This window comes from Brachyistius frenatus, unplaced genomic scaffold, assembly GCF_029030835.1.
Source record: "Brachyistius frenatus isolate BFR_SWC_R1_liver_20210118 unplaced genomic scaffold, ASM2903083v1 Contig_43, whole genome shotgun sequence".
NCBI classification, from domain to species: Eukaryota; Metazoa; Chordata; class Actinopteri; family Embiotocidae; genus Brachyistius; species Brachyistius frenatus.
Genome location: NW_027210642.1, coordinates 345,894 through 368,232, shown reverse-complemented (window position 1 = coordinate 368,232; position 22,339 = coordinate 345,894). Strand labels below are relative to the sequence as shown.

Genomic DNA, 22,339 nt, shown 5'->3' with positions numbered 1-22,339 from the left:
AACATTTAGCCTTCTAAAAGTTGGCGCTAATTTCTTTCTTACATACTGCTGGATAGGTTTATCTATAATAAGGCATCATAGTTAACAATATGAATATGAACATTAGCGTGTAACTATAACTCTTCAATAAATACTGTGGCGTAAAGAGCACAATATTTGCCTGTGAAATGTAGCAGAGTAAAGAAAGCCAGTAGGCTACCTTACAAATTAAATTATGCAAGCAAAATTTCAAAACTGTATTCAAGTGCAATACTCAACTTAGTGAGGCTACTTCCCAACACAAAGTGTATTTAGAAATAATTCTGCCTGTGGTTCAGTTTGATATTTTCCAAGCAATTCTCTAAAAAAAGTGGAAACAACTGATCGTAGCCTAATGAAGTCCCAACTTATTTAGCCAAATGTCACATTCTAATTAAAACATGTCAAGTAATCAATACAAATATTATTGATAGGTTATATTAGCTGGGTATAATCTCACTACTGCTTGGAGTCACGTGAGAGTTGATCAGTGATGAAAGCAGCACGGGCTGTGTGGAGGAGTTGAGATGAATTAACACCTACTGCACATGTACACAATCATTAGACGAAGAACTTCCGGTTAGGATTTCAAAAATAAAATTAGACTGCATGACGATGCCTGCGCCACAGCATTAACTGAGCACAACTCTTTTATTTTGATAATAAATTAACCTTACTTCCGGCTGTAATTTTTTTTTTTTTTTTTTTTTTTTTTTTTTGCGTGCTGGCTAACTTGATGCAGCCATGCAAACGGCTCTCCAGATACTAGTGGAGTGAAGGCGCATTTGGAAGGATAACGATAACACGCTCGGTCACTGTGGGCTAGAAGACGAGCTGCTGCTGCCGCCGCCACAAACACACTGCGCTCACTGACTGACGGGGCTGAGGCGCGACTGTGAGGCATAAATGGCCACAACATTCCCTGAAAGAAGACGCTGCCCGTGAGACAACCTGTGTGCCAAATGCGTCCTGGAAATTGGGACGTGCATTTGCAATAAATTAGAAGCTTATTCGCACGACGGAAGTTTCTGTGACCGATTTTTTTTTTTTGGGGGGGGAGATCTTGATTCATTGGCTGCAGTCATGGACGAGGACAACCAAGGTATGATTCATTCAGTGCAATTCGGCGTTCATACGGCTCATTTGAAGCTATTTCAGTACTGTCAGAAGACATGTGCCTCTGTGTCTGTGCAAAAATAATAACAACAAAAAACCCTAATATTATTATTAATAATCAAAATAATAGTCTGTGGACATTGATTTTTTTTTTGTATCCCTAATTTAAGTCATGTTAGACTTGACACGCAGTTAGATTTATACCAAACACATGAAGCAACACTGATCTGCCTACTGACATGAAGTTGTCTGTTAAATGGGCTGCAACCTCCTGACTAATGTTGGTACCAGCTGCAGTTCAATTTCCTCCGTGCTGGGTGGATTTAAGGTAGAAAGGTTCACCAACACTGAGGTTGGTGCCTCAGACTCTAAAAGGTTGTCAGGCTTGAGTGGACTGGATGACTGACAAATCATCACTGTTTTAGTGCTGCAGCCAGTAGACTTGTGTTTATCTAAGCCTTTGTCAGCATTGGGCTGTGGTGTCACTGTGGCCCAACAGGTCTTGCCACGGTCAGGCAAGCACTGACACATGGATTCATTTATTGACTCATGGCAAAAGATGAGCATGTTTAAAGAGTGTGTTGGTCATGGGTGTATCGCGAACACTCGACACCAGCCTGCATACTGCCTACACTCATAGTTCAGCACAGGGGCGAGTTTAGAAACTTTTGAATGGGAGGGCAGACCAGGACCCAGTTTAAAAGAGAGGTGGCACATTGTAAGAAGAGTAGAAATGTGTTGACGGAGTCACATTGCAAGATATTCTGTGAGGAACGTATGTCAATAAATAATAGCTTTTTAACTCAAAATAGCCCACAGGCAGGCAAGGGCACAGACATGTAAAGGCTCTTGTTTAACAGGAATCTTTTAGACTTGTCACAGTAGGGAAAGCACAGGTGTATTAATGACAGCTTAACTAAGTGTGCCAGTAAGCCACGACATGTAAACCAGCATGTACAAAAGCAGGAAGTCCTGTAAGTGGAATGTTGTCATCATTAATACATCTGTGCTTTCCCGACTGTGACAAGTCAAGTTGTTTGCTGTGAAAAGGTCTTTAAGATACCCAAACTAAAGGAGACACAACACAATTACAAACAGTTTGTAATTGTCTGCATCTCTTCGTGTTTTTAATTTTTTATTTTTTATTATTGAGGTTCTGGTCCAAAGGACACTGGGTCTGTAGCCAGTAGGCCTGTACAGTAATTCATCCATGATACTAACAAGCCACCCTCTGACTTGGGTAGACTGGGCCAATCAGATTCCAGGGGGACGTACGACACCCCTCTGGTCCCACCCCAGGTCCAGAAAACTCTGCTCAGGCTGTTAATCATAAACGGAAAAAAAAAAAAAACACCCGCAGTTTTTTTTTTCTCAAGATTGTAAAGATTGTTAGTCAGTGGTATTCTGTCCCACTACTCGCAGAACTGCAGGATGTGACTAATTGCTGGAGTGCTGCATGCAAGGCACCCGGGCATAAAGCTGTCATTGTGCTCTGTTCGGCCGGTCTGGCCTCCAGCGGTGGCACACGTCAGCACAGCCCCACAGACAGACATATGGCACTGCGATGCCGAGCAGGGATGGCTGACAGCAGCCAGGAGCGTATAAACACACACACACACACACACACACACACACACACACACACACACACACACACACACACACACACACACACACACACACACACACACACACACACACACACACACACACACACACACACACACACACACACACAACACACACACACATTCATGGCGGCTGCACGCTGACACTCACACAAATTAAATTTCTTCTTTTCCCCTCTTGGCACTTTTTGCTGAGGATAGATATATGAATGAATGGGTCATGACCTAGAATGATAAGTGTACCACAGTCTGTCCTCTAGCCTGTAATAAATAGTGTCCTGGATGCTACAGGAAAGTAAGTCTGCAGAGCTCTCGTGCATCGTTTTGTGTTGGGAACAACAAGTTGTGGCCGTAGAATGAATTTGCTTCTTTATATTTGAACAAGTTAGCACCTGCACACACACACACGCACGCACGCACACGGGCTCACAGCAGAGTTGGGCGCTGTTGGGGCAACAGAACAAAGTAGAGGATGGGCAGTCGTGCTGGTTGGGATTACAGGCATGAAGCTACTAAGCGTGATGTGGCGGATAGGTGGTAGGTTGGTCGACACAGTTCAATATCTGACTGCTGTTCCTAAGAAATAGACACGCACACGTCACTTTCCCGGGCCACAAGTCGAGCGAGAAGGAGGATTGAAAGGTGGCAGACGTAATGAGATAGCGAGGTGTCAGAGAGGATGACAGAGCGAGGATGAAAAAGCAAACGTGACCACAAAGAGTGAGAGTTAGACATCGTAGTAGCAGCAATGGTGAGCTGTCTGAAAGGGAATGACAGCGTGAGAGGGGGTGGGGGGTGGAGGGGGAAAGGGATGGGATGGGATGGGATGAAGTGCCAGGGCAAAGTTGGGAAATGGCCAAAAAAGTATGGAGGGCCGCCAGTAAAAGATGGCGAGGGAGCGTGGCAGTGGACTAGATATTCTTACTGAATCAATTCTCCAGTGTATTACAGGAGTTTCTTTTGGGAAAAATTGCTTCCGTTTTGTCATAATTAACTCACTGAGCAGCCAGGGGTGTCTGGCCACCCATGACCATCTACTGTATCAAACCAGGCCATACTTCTTATTGGGACTAAGATTTTATTTTACTTTTTTTTTTTTTTTTACACACATTCACCTCCTCCTTAGAATGAATTATGATCACTTTAGGTATCTTCTGACTTTTATCGAGTGCCACCATCAAATCAAATTTTTGTCCAAATTAGTGCTTTGGTTTATAACCACAACTAATGACATTCCCATCAATTTAAGTTAGCGCGGCAATCGAACAGGAAATGAATTGGCAGCTATTTTGATTATAAATTAATTGTCATTTTTTTTAATGACATTTTTTTTTTTAAATTCTCTGATTCAAGCTTCTTAAATGTGAGTATTTTCTGGTTCCTTTAGTTCTCAATGATTTTGGTTGTGTGCTGTTGGTTGGTACAAGAGATTTTAGGCTGCACCTTGGGCTTTGTTCGCCACTTACTGATATTTTAAAGACCAACCTGTTTATCGATTCATTTAGAAAATAATCAACAGATGTATCAATAATAAAAAATAATTGTTTGTCACAACCCTAGTCTCAGCTGTACTTTCTGTTTGGTTCTAATTTGCAGTTTTTTAGCACGCTAACATGCTAAACTGAGATGACAACTGTGGCCCTACCTGTGAAACATCAGTGAGAGTTTGCATCTGTAGGCCTTTCTTTCCTTTTGCCGTCTTCCCCCTGTTATGTTTCCTGCGTCTGTTGTTTAGTTTTTTTTTGATAACATTTATTTTTATGCTGTCTCATTGAAGAATGTAGACTCGTCTTTGCACAGTTGGCTGTGCTGCACAAGGCTTATAGCGAACGGGTCTATAGTAATCCATCTGACACGCATGAGATTCAACAATACAATGCCTTGTGCCACAATACTCGCTCAATGGACAAAGGACCAACAAGAGCCCACAAAGCTTTGCTACGGTGAAGCCTGTCTGACTGAGCAGACAGTGTAGCTTACTGTAACACTTTCTAGTTTCACATGACTGACTTTGACAGGCCATCAAATGTACAGCTCTGCTTCAGTGTACAGTTTTTTTTTTTTAGTTGGTGAGCCGTATACATTGCAAACTACATGAGTGACGCCCGTATGGTTTGGATCAGGGCTGGACAGTGGCTTTACAACACGCCTTGTGATGGCTCCTGATTTTGGCCAAAGACCGCTCTGTTTAGACACTGTGAAAGCCAGACATTTAAAACTTGGCAGTTCAGTGTGTGAATGTGTGTTTCGGCGTGTGGTCTGTGGTGTTGTGGTACACTGCAGTGAGGGACGCACACGAAGAGCTGGGCTTTGAGATCTCTGAGTCATTCATCTGCCGGCTGCAGGACAGTGCAGCAGCTTCCGGCTATGTTTAGGATTTGAGTTTTGGATCTTGGGAGTGGATTTGCAGCTGTTGTATTTTTCCCCAGCACCCACACCCTGTGGCTCACGAAGTGGCTGAAAGAGGAACATCCTTAAGCCTTCATTAAACTTCATGGTATCCAGGTTGATTCTTCCCTGCCCATATTTAAACTCTTTTGTGAGGGGTCACCTGGTTCACCTGTGCAGTTGATATCTAGAGAACTGTGGCTCTGCGGAAATTGATAGACCAGGGATGTTTACTTCAAGCCTGAGGAGGTTCCAGCAGGGAAGCAGGCGGGCATGCAGTAAGGGTCTGTATGCTGACTGTGTGCCGGTGAACAAGCTGAGGGCCCTGCAGGATGTCAGGGAGCAGCAGTGGGGCGTGTAGTAGAGGCCCAGAGCTAAACATTTTAGAGAGTTGTGCACAAAACATGTGGGGCCCAAGGTGGTGTACAGCCAGCTGTACCTTTTTATAAAATGTATAACTTGTGTTATTGCTCATTTTCAGTTTCTGAAATGCTCTTAGCACCGACAGGTAGTAATCTTTTTTTTAGATCCTTCCAGCGTAGCGAAGCTGAGCAGTCGGTACCTTCATAGTTAGCATCCAGATATAAGTGTGGTATCAAAAACGTGTTTCCCAAAATGTTGAACTTTTCTTTTAACAAATTAATTTAATAGCTTAAAGAATTTCTGAAGGGATTGAGTGCAGTTAGTTGGGGAGGCCACATTTATATTACCTCTTAGTTTTGGCAGGGACACGGATTATCCTGTTTGTATGAGTTTGTGTGTTTTAGAATATGACGTTAGGGTGTGCTGATATTTCTTCTGCATCTATAGATAGTAGTATGATAATATATAAGTATATTAAAGGAAAAATCCCTCTTCCACAGACTGTTCCACTCCCACCAGTGTGACTCACCTCTGCTAAAGAGTGTGTGTTTTGACTGCTGTGCGCTCCTCACTGCTTTCACACTGCCGGTCATGCACAAGCAGTGAAACTCAACCATGGCTCAGTAACCGCCTCAAGAAGTCGATGGAGAGATGAAAAAAAAAGAAAAAGGTCTGGGTTTTGTATGAGGCTCATAGACTAAAGTGTGCGTGTTTCATCTTTGACCAAGAGGTCGGCAAACACAGAGGGCTCTTGTGGAGTTTGTCCTTCCACAATATCAGATAGCACATTATATTTACCCATGACATTCCCTCAGGGGTTTAAGAGACTTTAAGACAGACTGACCCATATGGAAATTAACTTTTTGGATTTAGTCTGCTCCAGCACATGAGCTACTGCATCAATAAGAGTTAAGTTTCAAGTGAACATGAGTCGTGTCCATAAATCCTCTTGGACCTCCACTCTGCCTTAAAAAACAGGCACGTACTTCAAACCTGTTTTTTAAGTTACATAAGTGGCTGTGATTGCTGATGGCAAGATTTAATTTTTGTCTGGAGGAAAAGAACGGCCAGGGGGTTTTAAGGAAGTATCCAGTTTCCTCTTCATCCACCACACAGCGTTGTGCAGTGAAGGTCCGCTGCTCAACGTAGTCACAGATTGGGATCTGTCTTTGTAGCATTAGGACCATCAAGGGGCTCGTACAGGGGAGATTTGAGGCAAATCAAGCTTCTTTTTTTTCTTTCTCCTCTTTGGAAAGAGAAATCAGAGCATGCCGAAGCTCCCAGAAGTCATGTGCTGAAGTGAATTTCAGGCAAAGAACGTCCTGCTCCACTTGGGCCTAAGTGGGAGTCTGGACATGTGTGTGTGTGTGTGTGTGTGTGTGTGTGTGCGTGCATGCGTGTGGAGGGGGGACGGTGTGTGTGTGTGTGTGTGTGTCGGGGGTGGGAGTGGGGGTTCAGGTCTGTCGGAAAGGGAAGAGAAGGCTGACCAGAGTGGACAGGAAAACGGAGGGTTGGAACAATTACGTAAGCGTGCACAGATTGTTTGACCTGCTGAAGATGCAGGAAAAAGGTGTATCCCCCCTCTGACTGCCGGCAGGTCCAATCCTCCACACTGTGGAAACACAGCAGACTGTGCAGTGGTGTGTATATTTTAGTCTCCTAATACCATCTGCAGCCATTATTTTTAAGACGGACAGACAGATTCCAGTTTCTAACAACAAATGCTGCATATTTCTTGGAGAAAACTTCAAACATCTGATTGTTACCCTCCAAATCTCCATCTGGTTTTCCCATTTAATGCATTGATCAGTTTTGACTCTTTTTTTTTTTTAATTTTTTTTAGCTCGCCTGATGATTTACGCCTTGTTTAACATCTCTGTCTGCCTTTGTTCCACTGAATCTCCATTTTTCACCCATCTTCTTGCGTGTCTGCAGCTAGAGGTTGAACTGCTATTGTTTTCTTTTTTAGTATTTTCATCTTTGTGGACCTTCAGATCTAGAGCCAGCAACATATGGCTGTAGCACAAATACAATGTATAGGAGGTAAATGTCAGTGAAATGAGTGCACTGAACATGTATATTAAAAAAACAAACATGAGAGTGAATCATGATCGTAATTGTTTTTGCCTTTTCCAGAATACTGTTTATTCCAAATTTTGATTTTGTGTAGCCTCCACAGTGTTCATTGACAGTTGTTTGAAATTGGAAATACCATAATGTCTTTTATGGTTGGATTTACTTGTGCATTGTTACAAAGAGGGTTTAGTTTAGTGCAAATCTAGCAAACCCTGTCAACTCCATCGACCTGATGCTTCTTCCTTGTGCGCTACTGGATGAGCAAAAACAAACAATCAAAGACCAGTGCTTTCAGCTCTGTAGTCCACTGTACACTTGGTCCAGTGTGTGAGTGTGTGTGTGTGTGTGTGTGTGTGTGTGTGTGTGTGTGTGTGTGTGTGTGTGTGTGTGTGTGTGTGTGTGTGTGTGTGTGTGTGTCTGGCCGGCCTCCAGCCTCTTACAGCCCTCTTGTCTTGCCCCTGGGGCTTGTGGCACTGCCACTCCAATACCAGCCCAGCTTTTAAGAAGACATTTGTAACGCTCAGTGACTTACTCAAGGGGTCAATGTGTCAGTAAACTACTACCAAAAATCCCAATTCTTTGCTGTAGCTGTTTTTTTTTTTTGTTGCAAAAATGTGCATGTTTCCACCTACTACCCCCCCACTCATTTTTTGCTGGGAGATACTGTTGCATCATGCAAAATTCATTCTCCTTTCATCGGGAGAGAGGATGAGCTGTGACTGCACCGCCGGTGCTGCGGAGAGAAGGCTGAGGTTGTTGCAGTCATGTTGTCTTTGCTTCCACGTTCCCCCTGTCATCGGATCTGTGCGATTTAGAATGGCAGCAGTGCTCTGTTTGTCACAGAGGAAGGCTGCAAAGAGCACAGTGGGATGACCATGTGACACACCGTGTCTTGAGCAACCTGCCAGTGTGTGTGTGTGTGTGTGTGTATCTGTGTGTTGGTGTTGTGTTGGTACAGTAAGTCGGTTTGTATATGTTTAGGTGAGGGAGATGGAGACGTGCAGCAGTGACACAGATTCAAAGAGAGACTGATAGGGAGGCGGATGCTGCAGAAGTAGGTTAGTGGTGCAAGCCTCAGCCCAGCTGTGTATACCTCATCCTTCTCTGCTTCTCATGCCTCTCACTTGTGGAGCCACATGTGTATATATAACTGTGTATGCATGACTCTGAGTGTGTACATCTCTTTATATTGTCTGCACGCATTCTCACACTGAGGATTAGTGTGGGCTGTGAGGCTCCATGCGTAGACAAATGGAGGAGATCAAGTGGGGAGGGATATGGATGACAGTTAGTGGATTATAGGTCAGGGGCTCGGGCCGCTTGCTGTCACTTCCCTACTGGAGTGCTGGAAAACACACACACGCACGCACGCACGCACGCACACACACACACACACACACACACACACACACACACACACACACACACACACACACACAGAGGATTTAATCATAACAAAAAGGCAGCCCTGGAAGAAGAGAGGTGGTTTCCATTCTTGACCCAGTCTGTCATGTGATTTAAAGTATGGTGTGTCACCAGGATTTTCTGCTTCTCACTCCTAATTTTAAGTCTCTTCTCCTTTGCCCTGACCCGTGAGTTGTTAAATTGTTTTCCCGTGATACGACAGCTATTGTTGCTGTAGTGAAGACTGTGAAATATAAAACGTATGGTCTTCACGAAGCAGGTCAGGGTGACGTGCACCGGAAAAGTCCACAAGGGCACTGACGGCCGGGTGTTTCTACAGGGACAACAGCAGCTCCACTCATGGCCGCACTTGAGCTGCTTTCACTCACCCTGCTGCTGCCATAAACACACGCACACACACTTTCTCTCCTTGTTCACATTCTCACACCCACAACACATAACTCGTGAAGCATCAATGTCATCTCTCCAACAGATGATGACTGTGTTTGATTGATAATAAGGTGTGGCTTTGAGGGGGTCATGACCACTAAAACACACACACACACACACACACACACACACACACACACACACACACACACACACACACACACACACACACACAAAGTGGCCCTGGGGGGGGGGGGGATTATCTCTCTGGGCGAGTGATTTACTGTGGCTCTCGGGCACAGGTTCCCTCACATGTATTTAATCCCCTTGTTGACCTTTGTCACGTTGAATTTCTGTCATCATCAGCGAGTACCTGCACTTCATGCGGCCTTAAAAAAGCTTTTTGCTATTTTCGTCATCATCTCTTGATAATGTGGTGTGGCCAGAGGGACATGATGCAAACACACCATCATTCTCCTCATAAATGGACATGCCTGATACCTAAAGTGAAGCAGTAATGAGTAATTATTGCTTTTCCCTCGTGGCAGCATCAGTCAGTGATATTGAAAACATCAGCAGCTCTCCATTGTTGAAACTCCCAGGAGATGTGCAGTTTTCATGCATGCCGCAAGCTGTCAGGTGGCTGTACATTTGCCTGTAGTTTCTTGGCAAAACATTGGTTTCCAGCACCTGTCAGTCTTTAAAGGAAGAGGAAACCAATTTGGACGCTTTCGGTGAGATGAGAACAGATGATCATCAAATGTGTGACAGGAAAACAAGAGGAAGTGCAGGACTGTGATCCTGTATTCTGTCCAGCCCTGACCTGTCTGCCCCGTCGCTATTTTCATATCTCTTTCACATCAGTTTCCTCCTGTACTCTCCTGATATGACTTTAAATATATACAGGGGATTATATGAGGAATTTCATGCTGAAATATTTAATGAAATACTGATTATGTCTGTTACCCTCCTTTAAACCACCTGGAAGCATGTAGAAACAAGTTTTTAAATATCTATTCATGGCGACATATTTGGAAGGATCCTCACTTCAATTTTAGTCCTTGAAACTTTACTACAGACATGTAATAGCACCAGAATTGAGGTTTTCACTGACCTAACGGGAAATTTGATCTACATGTGTTTTCACTCAATATCAGCCCATGACCACTTAACTTTAATAAAAAAAAATTGAAATATAATCTTAAAACTGGTGTCAAAGGTTTGTGTTTTGTGCCACCGTCTTCCATACCGATTACCTGTGTGACTTTTGTATAAGAACATAACTTTGACAGCAAAAAACATTGCAAGTTAACATAATCCAATTAAAACAACTATGTTTACACGAACAGCAGTATTAGCAATTTATAGAGAAGAGACAGGGTTGAATTAAGGTTACCGGCTGAGGCCACATGGGCAATACTAACACAGTCCTCCCAGATGTTTTTATCTGACTTTCATCTGCCAGTGTATGAAAAACGAGCAGTGGCTCCTCTGGAGATGATGCAAGAAGCAGAAGTGTTTACTTCTAATCAGGACTGAACTCGTGAGATTTGAGTTAAGAGGTTAAATAAAGCATTCTTCTGTGCAGAAGCTCGGAATCTGGAAAACCTCTTTACCCAAACCCTGGAAATAATTGATCGTCTGACCCGAACCACCCACATATTTTGTGTAATAAAGAAATCCTGGCTCAGGTTTTAACTCCGTTATGAACTCTTTCTCTTTCTCTCCTCCTCCTCCTCATCCGCCTCTTCTCCTTCCTGCTGGCTTGGAACAACAAAAGTGGAAATGGAGTCTTACTTGGCTGCTGAAGTGTCTCTTCGGTTTTCTGTCTGCCTCTCACTTTCTTTCTCTCTCTGTCTATCATGAATCCCTGCAATATACTCCTCTCCAGATTTTAGGCCTGGACCCAATATAAACGCGCTGCTGCCTCCTCCGTTGTCTTTGTCTCTCAAACACGTGCACGTTCTGTTCATCTGTTCAGGCTCATATCAGACTGTCGGCACCGTGTGATACTACAGTTATTTCCTGAGTGACTCATTGAGGATTGTGGGTTTTTTGGAGGAATTGTATGTCCTGACAGAGTAAACAACTTTGCAGCAGAGTGGCCAGGTTTACTCAAGACCTGATTTCTATTTATTAAATTGGGGCTACAACTCAGACTACGGGTGCGTTCAAATAGTCCAATTTGTTTAGGAAGGTTTCTAAGTGAGTGAAGTGACCCGGAAGTAAATAGGTGGCAGCCATATTAAGGGCTGTTCGAATTCTCAAAATGCGTAGGAAAGGAGCTCCAATGCTTCCTTTAGCATCTGATACACCGCACCATCCTATGTGGAAGGATAGGAGACAACGGCGTCCCACAATTCCTTGCAGCTGCAACATTTAATGCGACGCATCAAAAATATTAGTTTGCTGGCTTTAGTTGTGGAAGGTTCTCACAGATCATCCTGAAATCACGGAACACCTTGCATGTACAGTTCAGCCTTTTTCACGTTGCTCTCTCACCGCTTGGTTGCTCTAATATTTAAAATTTTTACAAACAGAAGTTTAATTTGTTGCATCCACCTGTTTGAAGGAGTTTTTCCTCTCAGTTTATTAAACAGGCCGACCTGTATCTTCATAGCTTCAGCAGCAGGATCCATACGAGTGTCTCCACAGACAGAGTTGTGCGCATTTGCACACGAGGAACAACATCGGTAATTTCATTAATGAATCTGCCCGACACAGAAAGCAGATGGATCTGATGGGAGGCTAAATTACAATATGAAGCAACATATTTCCCATCAGATACGTGAGTTGTCTCACAAAGTCGCAGTTCATCAGCTGCAGGTAAATTATTGATTCACAGCATCCATCCTAATTAATGACAGTATTAATGACAGCTGTCGGGATATTTTTATTTTACAGTTTATAAAAGTCTGATCTGTTTACTAAACTCTGACATTTTACCGTCATGTCAGTGTTTTATTACAGAGATTCCTGTTTCAGTCTCACAGCAGGATGTATGTAGTGTATTATTGTGTGTATAGATGCGCTCCCATAACTAACGTGACCTCTCTGATCAATAACGTAGACTAACCCCCCAAATGTGGAAATAAGTAGCCCAGCAACAATAAAATCATGTTATTGTAGCCTACTTTGAGTATCTGTACCAATTTTACATGAACACATGTCATTGTTTAGGGAATCATAGATGAACTGGATTAATAAAATGATTATCAGCTGCACACTCAGCAGGTCTGAGCTGATTAAGTTTATTAATTTATTTGGAGCCTGTTATTGTGCTTTGTGATTTTATGAATGAAGATGTTTATACAGTCTGCATGAAACAACACGGTGATACACACGGGACAAAGTCTCTAAAATGCCCTTTTTTAGTAGATTCGGATTCTCTGAACACGGCGGTTCTCTTTTCCTAAATCCTTATGAATTCTCCTCATCTTTCCTTGACCTCATGATGTTTTCCCATGGGGTCCAGGAATAGAGCTTAGGAAAGGAGTTAGGAGGTAATTTTTTTGGACTATTCAAACGCACCCTACATCTGGTTAAAGTGGGACTTCATACCACAAGGTGTGTTTGTTTACTTTGCCCCGCCCCTTAGTTACTGTTGCTACAAATGTTGAGCATCTCATTCTTGCGCAGCAGCTACAATATAATACCAGCTTAATCACCTGAGAGTCTTGATAGTTTTTTAAATAATGGACTCTTGATTTCAGAGAGTGGGAGGCAGAGACAGCTAGTCTTTTCATTTATAAACGGCGACCATTAATTTTATTCAGCTGAAATTAACACTGCCAATTGCAGATTTAATTAGGAGTTGTCGGTCGCTGGGTCCAGATTTGCCACTTTGGGTCCACAAAATGTGCTTTTGAAGTTTGTAGTTCCAGCACAGTGTGATGTTTTTCATTCAGTTTGCTTTCATGTACATATTGTGATCTGAGTGCCCCTCTGCGGCAGAATAAGCCGTGTGCACTTTACCAGCCGTACTATTAGGACCTTAGGTTTTTTTGTAACGTTCTTAGTCTTTTTTGTGTCGTAAACTTGTCCAGAGGTAAGGTCCTGTAAACGTCATGTTTGGTGGACGGTGATTGCGTGCTGATTAATAAAGCACTCAACTCATTTCGACAGATCCGACTCTACACCCGGCAGATTCTTTGGGGCTTAGTTTGGCCCCATGCGTGCAGGCCTCTTGACTTGGGTGTTGGCGTTGTTGTGTAACAGTTGACTCTTTGGTCAATTAGGAAAAGTCTTGTCTCGACAGGGTGGGAGATTATGAAGACCATTATGTACAACGAAGCGGAAAAGAACAAGCAACGCTGCAATTCAGTTAATCTCAAGCATACTGTGCCTATGCTATAACTGTCAAGCTGTCAAGATCACCATGTTTCTTTCAAATTTCCTTTCTCTCTCGGTTAAAAAAAAGCAGAAGTAGACTGTGTGATAAGATAAGAAAATGTTTCTGTCGTTCTGCAGTTGACAGATTGATGGCCTGATTGTTATCAGTTGAAATACCTGCAAAGCAGTGTAAATCACTTTCAGTAAAAACACGCGTTCAGTAGGAATAATCCAGTTCTTGACAATGGAAACGCAGCACAAGGTAAGATCAATAATCATAATGAATGATAATTTAGCAAAGATAAAGAACAAGTGATCTTATTGCCAAATCCACCCAAACAAATTGAGAATCTTAACATACGATGGCCCAAAAATAAACTAATCAAATACTGTTTTTCCAATACAAAAAGAAGAGAAAACTTCGGTGTGAAATTTGGCAAACACAGTACTTGTTCATGAATAAGTGACTGTGACTAGTGAGTTCTGTGAAGAGACTGTCTTGCTTCAAGCGATTGTGTTATAGGGTCTTTGAGGCTTTGAAGAATCAAACGGCCGTGTTGTGTTTGATGTAACCTTTGATTTTCCATTGTAATCTAATTTTCATGAAGGGAATGTTTTGGCTGTGTCCTCTGAGATGAGAGCCAACAACAAGTGACTGCTGCAGACTCTGCAAACATTCAGTCATTTCTGTAAGACGAACTAACAGCAGAAAGAAATCTTTTCTTTTCTTTTGCATTCAGTAGGGCCTTCTGGTAAAACATTTTACATATACAAGCCTGACAATTTTAAATGTTTCCACATTCGTCAAGAATGAGGGTTCATACATGTGATATTTTGCAGGTCACAAGTGTCAAATCCAAAGACAGCAGTGTTTTTCTTTCTCATCAGATGTTTGCAAACTCAGACTTAACAGGTTTAGTTACTCCTGACCAGACATATGGGAGGTTGTTGTTTCTGTTGCTACATTTTCATCACAGCAAGATGGCTCCCAACACAGCAACATCAGACTGTGTTTAGTGGTAAGCAAATATAAGCATGTTAATACAATAAGGTAGGAAGGTAAGCGTGATATGCCTCCTGCATATCATATGTTGTCATTAGATCTACACTGATAACTTTTCCAGGCTTACAGGATATAGGGGCCAATATTAGCTTATGGCAGGCACAGCGATGTTAACATTATGCTGTAAGTGTGGCAGTAATTTGTATTCATTAATTGACAAAATATTCTGTGCATTCTATGTATTCCCAGTGATTCTTCCTATGTGTCCATCTTGCATCGACATCGTAAAGCTCTGTTCTTTATAAAAGGACACTTCATCGCTTATTCTGAGTGAACCCGTGTCTTTCCTTATAATGTTGAATGGTCACAGTCATACATACAAATCTAAGGTTGGAAATAATGAGCCTGAAACCAGATCAAGTAGACAGGAAGACACTAACCTGTGAGCACTATGCACCAATTGTTAATAATTGGTTTTTATTCTGTAATAAATCAACAGAACAAAGAAAACTTTTGTGCGTTGGTCGAGGTGCTCCACCAAAATTGGACACATTGCCGTGTGACATCACTGTAAGGCAACAGCCAAAGTCAGCGGAGTGAAGACTCTGCTTTAAAGAAACAATCAGCTAATTGTAGTATGTTAAAGAATCCCAGTAAAAAACAAAAACAAATCAACAAGCTCATTATCCTCATAGTATGATATTTGTATCTCAAGTTGTTTGTGAGCATTCAAAATCCAGTGGGTAAAAAGATTCTCTATCGATCAGCAGTCAACATAATCTTCTGCTGCTCTTCTCAGTCTTACGCTGGAGCTACAGGTCGTAAAAAAACAATTATGCCAGCTTCATTTATGTTAATGTTGATTAATTTAGTAGCTGAAGCTGTAGTATTTGCCTCTCACCCAACAGCCGGTGATCACTGATCTGAAATGAATCTTTCAGTTGTTGTTATTTATAACTTAAGTTGCTTGCAAATGATGAACGCTAACCTTGATGAGATTTTTTTTTTTTTTTTTTTTTTTTTAAGGAATATGCTACTGGATTTACAAACGAGCGCACTCTGCTTCTGTTGCAGCACCCTGAGCGCTGCTGATCTGATGTGAAGGGCAGGCCAAATATATCACGAAGCTTTTACAATGCGAAGACAGGAATTTTGATCATTTGATTTTTTTTTTATCTGGGCTGATGTTGGAGCTGAGTATTCTCAAATGCAATGTGGAAAGGAGCTGATGTGTCTGAAGAGAGCCTGAGTTAAAGCGAAGAGCAGAAATGTATGAGTTTCGAAGAAAGAAAAAGAAGAGAAATGGATAACTTGAAGGGACGAGACTCGTTTGTGTACAGAGAACTGGTCGGACCAGACCGGGCGGTGTCAGTTGGGGGAATGTGGGGTATTTCCATATCACTACTGTCATCTATCAAGAGGAAAGAGCTGTCCAAGAGGCTGTCAATGTGTGTGCGTTAGCCCTTTGTATGCGAGCGCTTCTGTGTGTCTGTGCATGCTTGAGAGCTGTTAGTAGGAGAGTAATTGCAGCTTACATGAGCCGGAATCATGTTGCTAACAGCATTGTAGCTGCAGTACTGACTCTTAGTGCTGACCATCATAAGGACACAGACACCTCTGCTTAACGCATGTCAGTCATCATGGGAACTGGGGAGAGGAAAAAGCGTTGAGATATGTACTATATTATGGAAGAAAAAATAAAAGAAGAAAACTGGGTCTGGTGGTAAGATTATGTTGAGTAAGAAGTCTTATTTTCTCCTACAGCATGAACACAATCATCCACTAAATATAACATTATAAATTGAAGCCTTGGGCGTTTATTTGTCACTGTCACCGACTCTGACACACACACACACACACACACACACACACACACACACACACACACACACACACACACACACACACACACACACACACACACACACACACACACACACACACACACACACACACACACACTCTTACATCATTCTCAACTCAGCTGGTTTGCACATCTTTGCAGCAGCCACGATCCAGTGTTGGCTGTTAGGAACTTATGTAAGTGCTCAGTAATTATCCTTTTGTGGGAACGGGACTCTGCCCACCTCGTGTTTACGTGGTTGCTATTGTTATGGGAAGATCAGCCCAGCCGTCCCAGTTGCTGCAGACATCCCCTTCATTGTCCTGCTGAAAGCTTGGCGAAAATCAGGAAGCGTTTCACTGGCTGGGTTTGCTGTGGTCTTCTGTCAGTACTGTCACTCTCCAAAAGACAATACAGGTTTTGTTGAGTGAACCTTTCAGCCAGAAGCTGAGCAGAAATGGTTTTAGCGTAATTCGATTAGTATAAAGGCTACACTTTTAGTTCCAGCTCATTAACTACGAATCCTCAATGCTTAACACAAAAGGCAACTTTTTTTCAATTCATATTAGATTTTTATTTAGTTTTATTAGATTCATTGGTGTTGATTTCACTGGATTTTTGTATGGTGTAAAAATTTACATTAGCATAGACAACATAATTTTGGCTAAAAGCTCACTTGAATAGATTATAAACGGTTTATGACATTGGTTTCAAGCCTCTCCAGGTTGACTCTCTACACTCATGATTACAACAAGGGGATCTTCTCTGCTGCCCTTGGTGCCAAGGATATTGGAAATACATGGCTGTCAAAGACTCATTGACTTTGTGATCTGCCAGTAGAAGCCTATTAGCCTCATGAATCAGATCCCAATCTCTTCTGTATGTCCAGAAGCGTCAGACAGTGAACTGAGGTCCTCCAGCTATGACGCCCATATTGACTTACTTGACTATCATGTATTATTCAAGGCCCTGAGTAGTTTTCCTTATCAGTTCATTGGGTGTATGCATAAATATGGCTTAGGCAGCAGCTCTAAAAGTGTGTGAACGCTGCTACTGACATCCACACTTATTAATATTTGTTCTTATTTACAGTAATCGAGACAGCGATCACGGGCGGCACAATGGTGCAGTGGTTAGCATTGTCGCCTCACAGCAAAAAGGTTCTGGATTTGAATCCGGACCTGGGCCTTTCTGTGTGTCTCCGGAGTTTGCATGTTCTCCCTGTGCCTGCGTGGGTTCTCTCCGGGTACTCCGGCTTCCTCCCACCATCCAAAAACATGCACCTCAGGTTAATTGGTGGTTCTACAAATTGCCCTTAGGTGTGAATGAGAGCGTGAATGGTCTTTGTTTCTGTGATAGACTGGCGACCTGTCCAGGGTGAACCCTCAAAGTGAGCTGGGATAGGCTCTAGCCCCCCCCCCCCCCCGTGACCCTGTTCAGGATAAAATAGATAATGGATGGATGGATGGAGACAGCGATCCCAACAAAGGTCATCATTGAGATTATAAAACTGTAAAAGAACATGGTGAGTGGATATGAAACACAGCTTCTATTATCTGTGGCGTGAATTAATTTGCTTGTGCAATCTGCCTTTGGTTTTATGACCACTGTGAAAGTCAAGAGCAGGGAAAGTAATACATTATAGTTGTAACTGAGTCATAAGACTGTACCATTAGTGATAGATATGAAATACTTACTGTGACCAGCGCTAACAATGACCTGAATACACTTAGACAAGAGTGTGATTTGTGAAAATGTTGGAATTTCCTGTATTTTGATATTATAACACTAAATATTTTAGTTGAGGTTGATTTGGATATTGGTAACATGAAATGTGTTTTACTTGATGTTCCATATATTAGTATTAAATGTAAGTAGCATTTTGGATAAAAGAGCAACCAAACTATCTGTGAGTAATGCCGGTAATGTCTGATGTCTATCTGATGCTCATTATGGCAACATCTAGGAAATTTCGTCAAACTTGACAAAAACGTTCACTTGGATTTTGGGGTCAAAGGTCACGGTGACCTCGCAAAACACACTTGTGAGCATAATTCAACAAATAATTTGCTTTTTATGACAACATTTGTGTTCAGACACAAATGTCTAAAAGGATTATATCATGAAGTGATGACACTTCATATCCAATAGTTCAAAAATCAACATCACTGTAATGTCATCATGTTCTGCACGAAAACATTTCTGTCCATTATTCAACACCGTAACTAAGGAACAGAAGGATAGATTGTGACCACATTTTCTACTCATGGAGGTCACCTTCAAACTGTGCTGCTTGTTTAGATCTTCTGTGCTGTCAGGTTGAAGGTGCGTGTGAAGCATCCATGTTTTAGATTTTTTTTTTTTTTTTAGCTTCTTTTGCAGCAACATCCATATGTGAAATTTTGTCTACTGTCAATCAGTTTTGTTGGCCAAGCATGTGAGCAGCTACAAGGACTCCTTTTAAATCTTCTCTACATATGAGTCTGAATATAGATGCAAACCGCAACTTCACTTGTGGATGGACGCGTGTAACTGTGAGGCCACAATTGTAGTTTTCTTCATGCTGTGTGCAACCACAAGAAGATTTTTCAAACAAAAGCGTGGCGCACTATTAGTGGTTTTAGGTTTGCTTTTTTGTGTGAACTTAAAGTATGTCACCCGCAGCTCGACATCTACCAGCTCATTGTGGCTGCCCTTTCTTGTTCCATTACTTTTTACAATATTAAAAATTGATTGCCTGATAAAAAAAAATGATCCAAAAAGGATTTGTTGTGTTTAGTGGCTGCATCAGCACTAACCTCTGCGATCAATACATTGTGGCTGCTTCACAATAAAAGCTACCATTTGGTCTGTCAGTGAAATGCTTTTAATATGAAGTTGCAGCAAGAGGACATTTTCAGTTTGCATTAGCAATAATGGGTATAGCTCTAACGAGACTGTGGCGAGCAATCAGTGAATGAAGGGTGAATGCTTTGATTGATGAGATAACAGTATGAACAGTCACAATGAGTATGCATGAAACTATTTCTGTGAATCTGTCATTCAAGTGCAGGCAATTTGAATCCAGGACAGGACTGCCACTAACAATATAAACGGCTACGCAGAGAGATACAATTACTGAATGTAAATTATATTTTTGATGAAATGTTGACTGTAAAAATAAAAACGGGCTTTAATAAAAATAGCTGTATAAAAGATTAGAACTTTGAAGGTCTCCTAAATTGTGTTTATCCCTGCTGTGCAGTAGCCCAGTCCAAGGTGTGCCATTACATAAAACGTAATCAGTGTCCTAATCAATTCAGTCTAACTCTCTGTCAGACCTCAACCAGTAAATTCTACCGTGTCCATGTTCTTTGAGCTGCACATTGATCTTGACAGGATTTGGCTTGTGACCTTACAGACCTTTTCCCTGGCATGCGGAGATGCCGGTGACCTGCCTCGTTATGGGTCCTCAAGAGTCGAGACCTAAGAGTGATTGTGAGATTATAAAGGGGAAGCTAAAAACTCAGTGACCTTTTTGTTGGAAATAGCCTGAACCACGTGTCTGTCTGAGAAAACTTCAGCGCGTTGGCAGTTACTCATCCATGCATGCTTGGCGACCATTAGGGGAAAAAGGCTAAGCATGCAAGTTTGAACTATTATGATGATGTATTGATTGCAACGGGTACAACAGCCCTGTAAGTCATAATATGAAAAGGCTGAGTGGTGTTGCATTGGTAATCTATGCGTCTGTGCCTGAGGTTAAGCAGCGTGTATGTATTGTTATTCTATCTAACCTAATATGGATTTTTTTTTTCAGAAGGTCTTCCCTCTTTGGAAATACACACACTCACAGATTCCTAGACTTGTATGTATAATGCATCAGATGTCCAGTCCCAACTATTCAGCAGTAGTTGCCCTCTCAATGATATCAGATTACTGGATTACATCCCATATGGTACAAAACACACACAGCGGGGGATTGTTAACCAAAACAGATTCTGTCTTCTCAGACAATTTGTCCCATTCTCCGGCCCAAGCCGAGGTTTTTCAGCCAGAGTAGGGGGTTGGAGGAGTGTTTTGCACATTACAGACGTAAGTTGTCTGCAGGGTCTCTCCGCTCCACAATTACTGCTTTATGAGGCTACTTAACCGAAGCCAAGAAACGAGAGCAACAGAGGCAGAGGGTGTGAAGATGTCTGGTGGGCTGGTATCTGTTCCTGCATCGCTCCTGAGACTTTCCTTTTCTTTGCTGTTTGGCACTGAGATCATCTTTTTGTGTCTTTTGTTTCTTTCACACGCAGACATTGACTCTTCCCAACATTTCCCTCTTTTTATCCCGTGTACTCCCACAGACACTTTGCCAGGGGTCCATTATTACAAACTCAATTAAAAAGACCAGAAAGCATTTTGGGAATAAGGCTTATTTGCTTTCATGCAGAGAGTTGAGAGGATGTATTCCACTCTCATGTCTGTCTGGTAATACATGAAACCACTACTAGCAGCAGGTTAGCTTAGCATTGCACGGTGAATGTCTGATTCCTGTCTTGAGGTAACAAAATCCACCTACCAGCACCCCTTCCGGGCCTTAATCAACATGATACAATATTGTGTTTGTTTAATCTGTGCAGAAACCAAAGTGTAAAACCAAGTGTTACAGAGGGTTAGGCTTTTGCTGGACTATTTTACTACCCAGTGCAGTTACTTTCTAGGGTCTCTAGGGTCTTGTTGCCTCTCTGTGCCCTGTAGGCTAAGCTAAGTGGCCAAGTGGCTGCTACAGCAGTGCAGTATTGGATTTAGATTTTATCACAAACTCTTCTGATTTGATCAAAAGTTCCTGAACATCAACCAAATGGATCTTGTGATGATTGTTTTGTCAGCAGTGGCTTCTGAGGTCAAAAATGAACTCTTTTTTTTTTTTTTTATCAGGTTTGTGTGTGTGTGTGTGTGTGTGTGTGTGTGTGTGCATGTGTTTTTCTTTTCTTTTTTTTGCTTCTCCTCTTACCTGGTTTATCACTGATATTCAAAAAGTCCAGAAAATGTGAACTTTTTGCTGACATTGTAATATTCAGTTTGTGCGACCCCAATCGTTTACATGTCTGATTGTGTCACAGCAGACACAGAGGAAAAAAACATGATAAAATAATAAAAAGTAGAGAAAAATCCAGCAAAAACAAAACCCTTTGCCAAAATCCCAATTCATCCATCCATCCTCTTGGCAAGTCATTACAGAAAATTCACTTAGTAACACCCTATTACAAAATTATAACGGCTCTGTTAATGGTCTACTTGGTTTCTTTGACAGTAAGAATATTTACAGATGTAATCAACATTCCTAGAAATAAAAAATAGTAAAAAAGCTGACAAATATGGACTACTTCATGGTTTTCATCTTTAAATATATATTTTCTTCATTGCAGTCAAGCCAGTAAAAAAAGCTTCTTTTGATATCTTGAAAAATTAGGAGTGAGTCATCCTTCAGTCTCACACTGCATGGTAGACATGGTATTTATACCCCATTAACGTTTGACCCACTTTACACTTATGAATAATCATCGCTAAAGGTTTCATATATCTTTTTTAAAAAATGACTCCACTCGGTTTCTTGCCTCTCCGTCTTTCTTCTTTTGTTTCGTCTTGTAGAAGTTGGTAGATACTGAGAGAGCATCAGCATGTGCGAAAGACGGTTAAACAAGGTCCATTTACACCCATCTGGATCCCTGCTCTCTTGACTGACTGCTCGTCTGTGATAACATGGGCTTCATGCCCTCAGAACGTAATAACCTAATAGTGCGTGCG

The 22,339-nt window shown here is 41.9% G+C and overlaps 1 protein-coding gene across 1 annotated transcript in view; it reads left to right on the top strand.

Moving 5' to 3' along the window:
• Positions 1-752: 752 nt before the first annotated feature.
• The window catches only part of LOC138623332 (cytohesin-3), a 37,718-nt gene continuing 16,131 nt past the window's right edge, over positions 753-22,339 (top strand). The window contains exon 1 of the mRNA XM_069702797.1: positions 753-1,120. Within this exon, the coding sequence (XP_069558898.1) occupies positions 1,102-1,120 (19 nt within the window). The 5' untranslated portion in view covers positions 753-1,101. The remainder of the gene's footprint in view (positions 1,121-22,339) is intronic.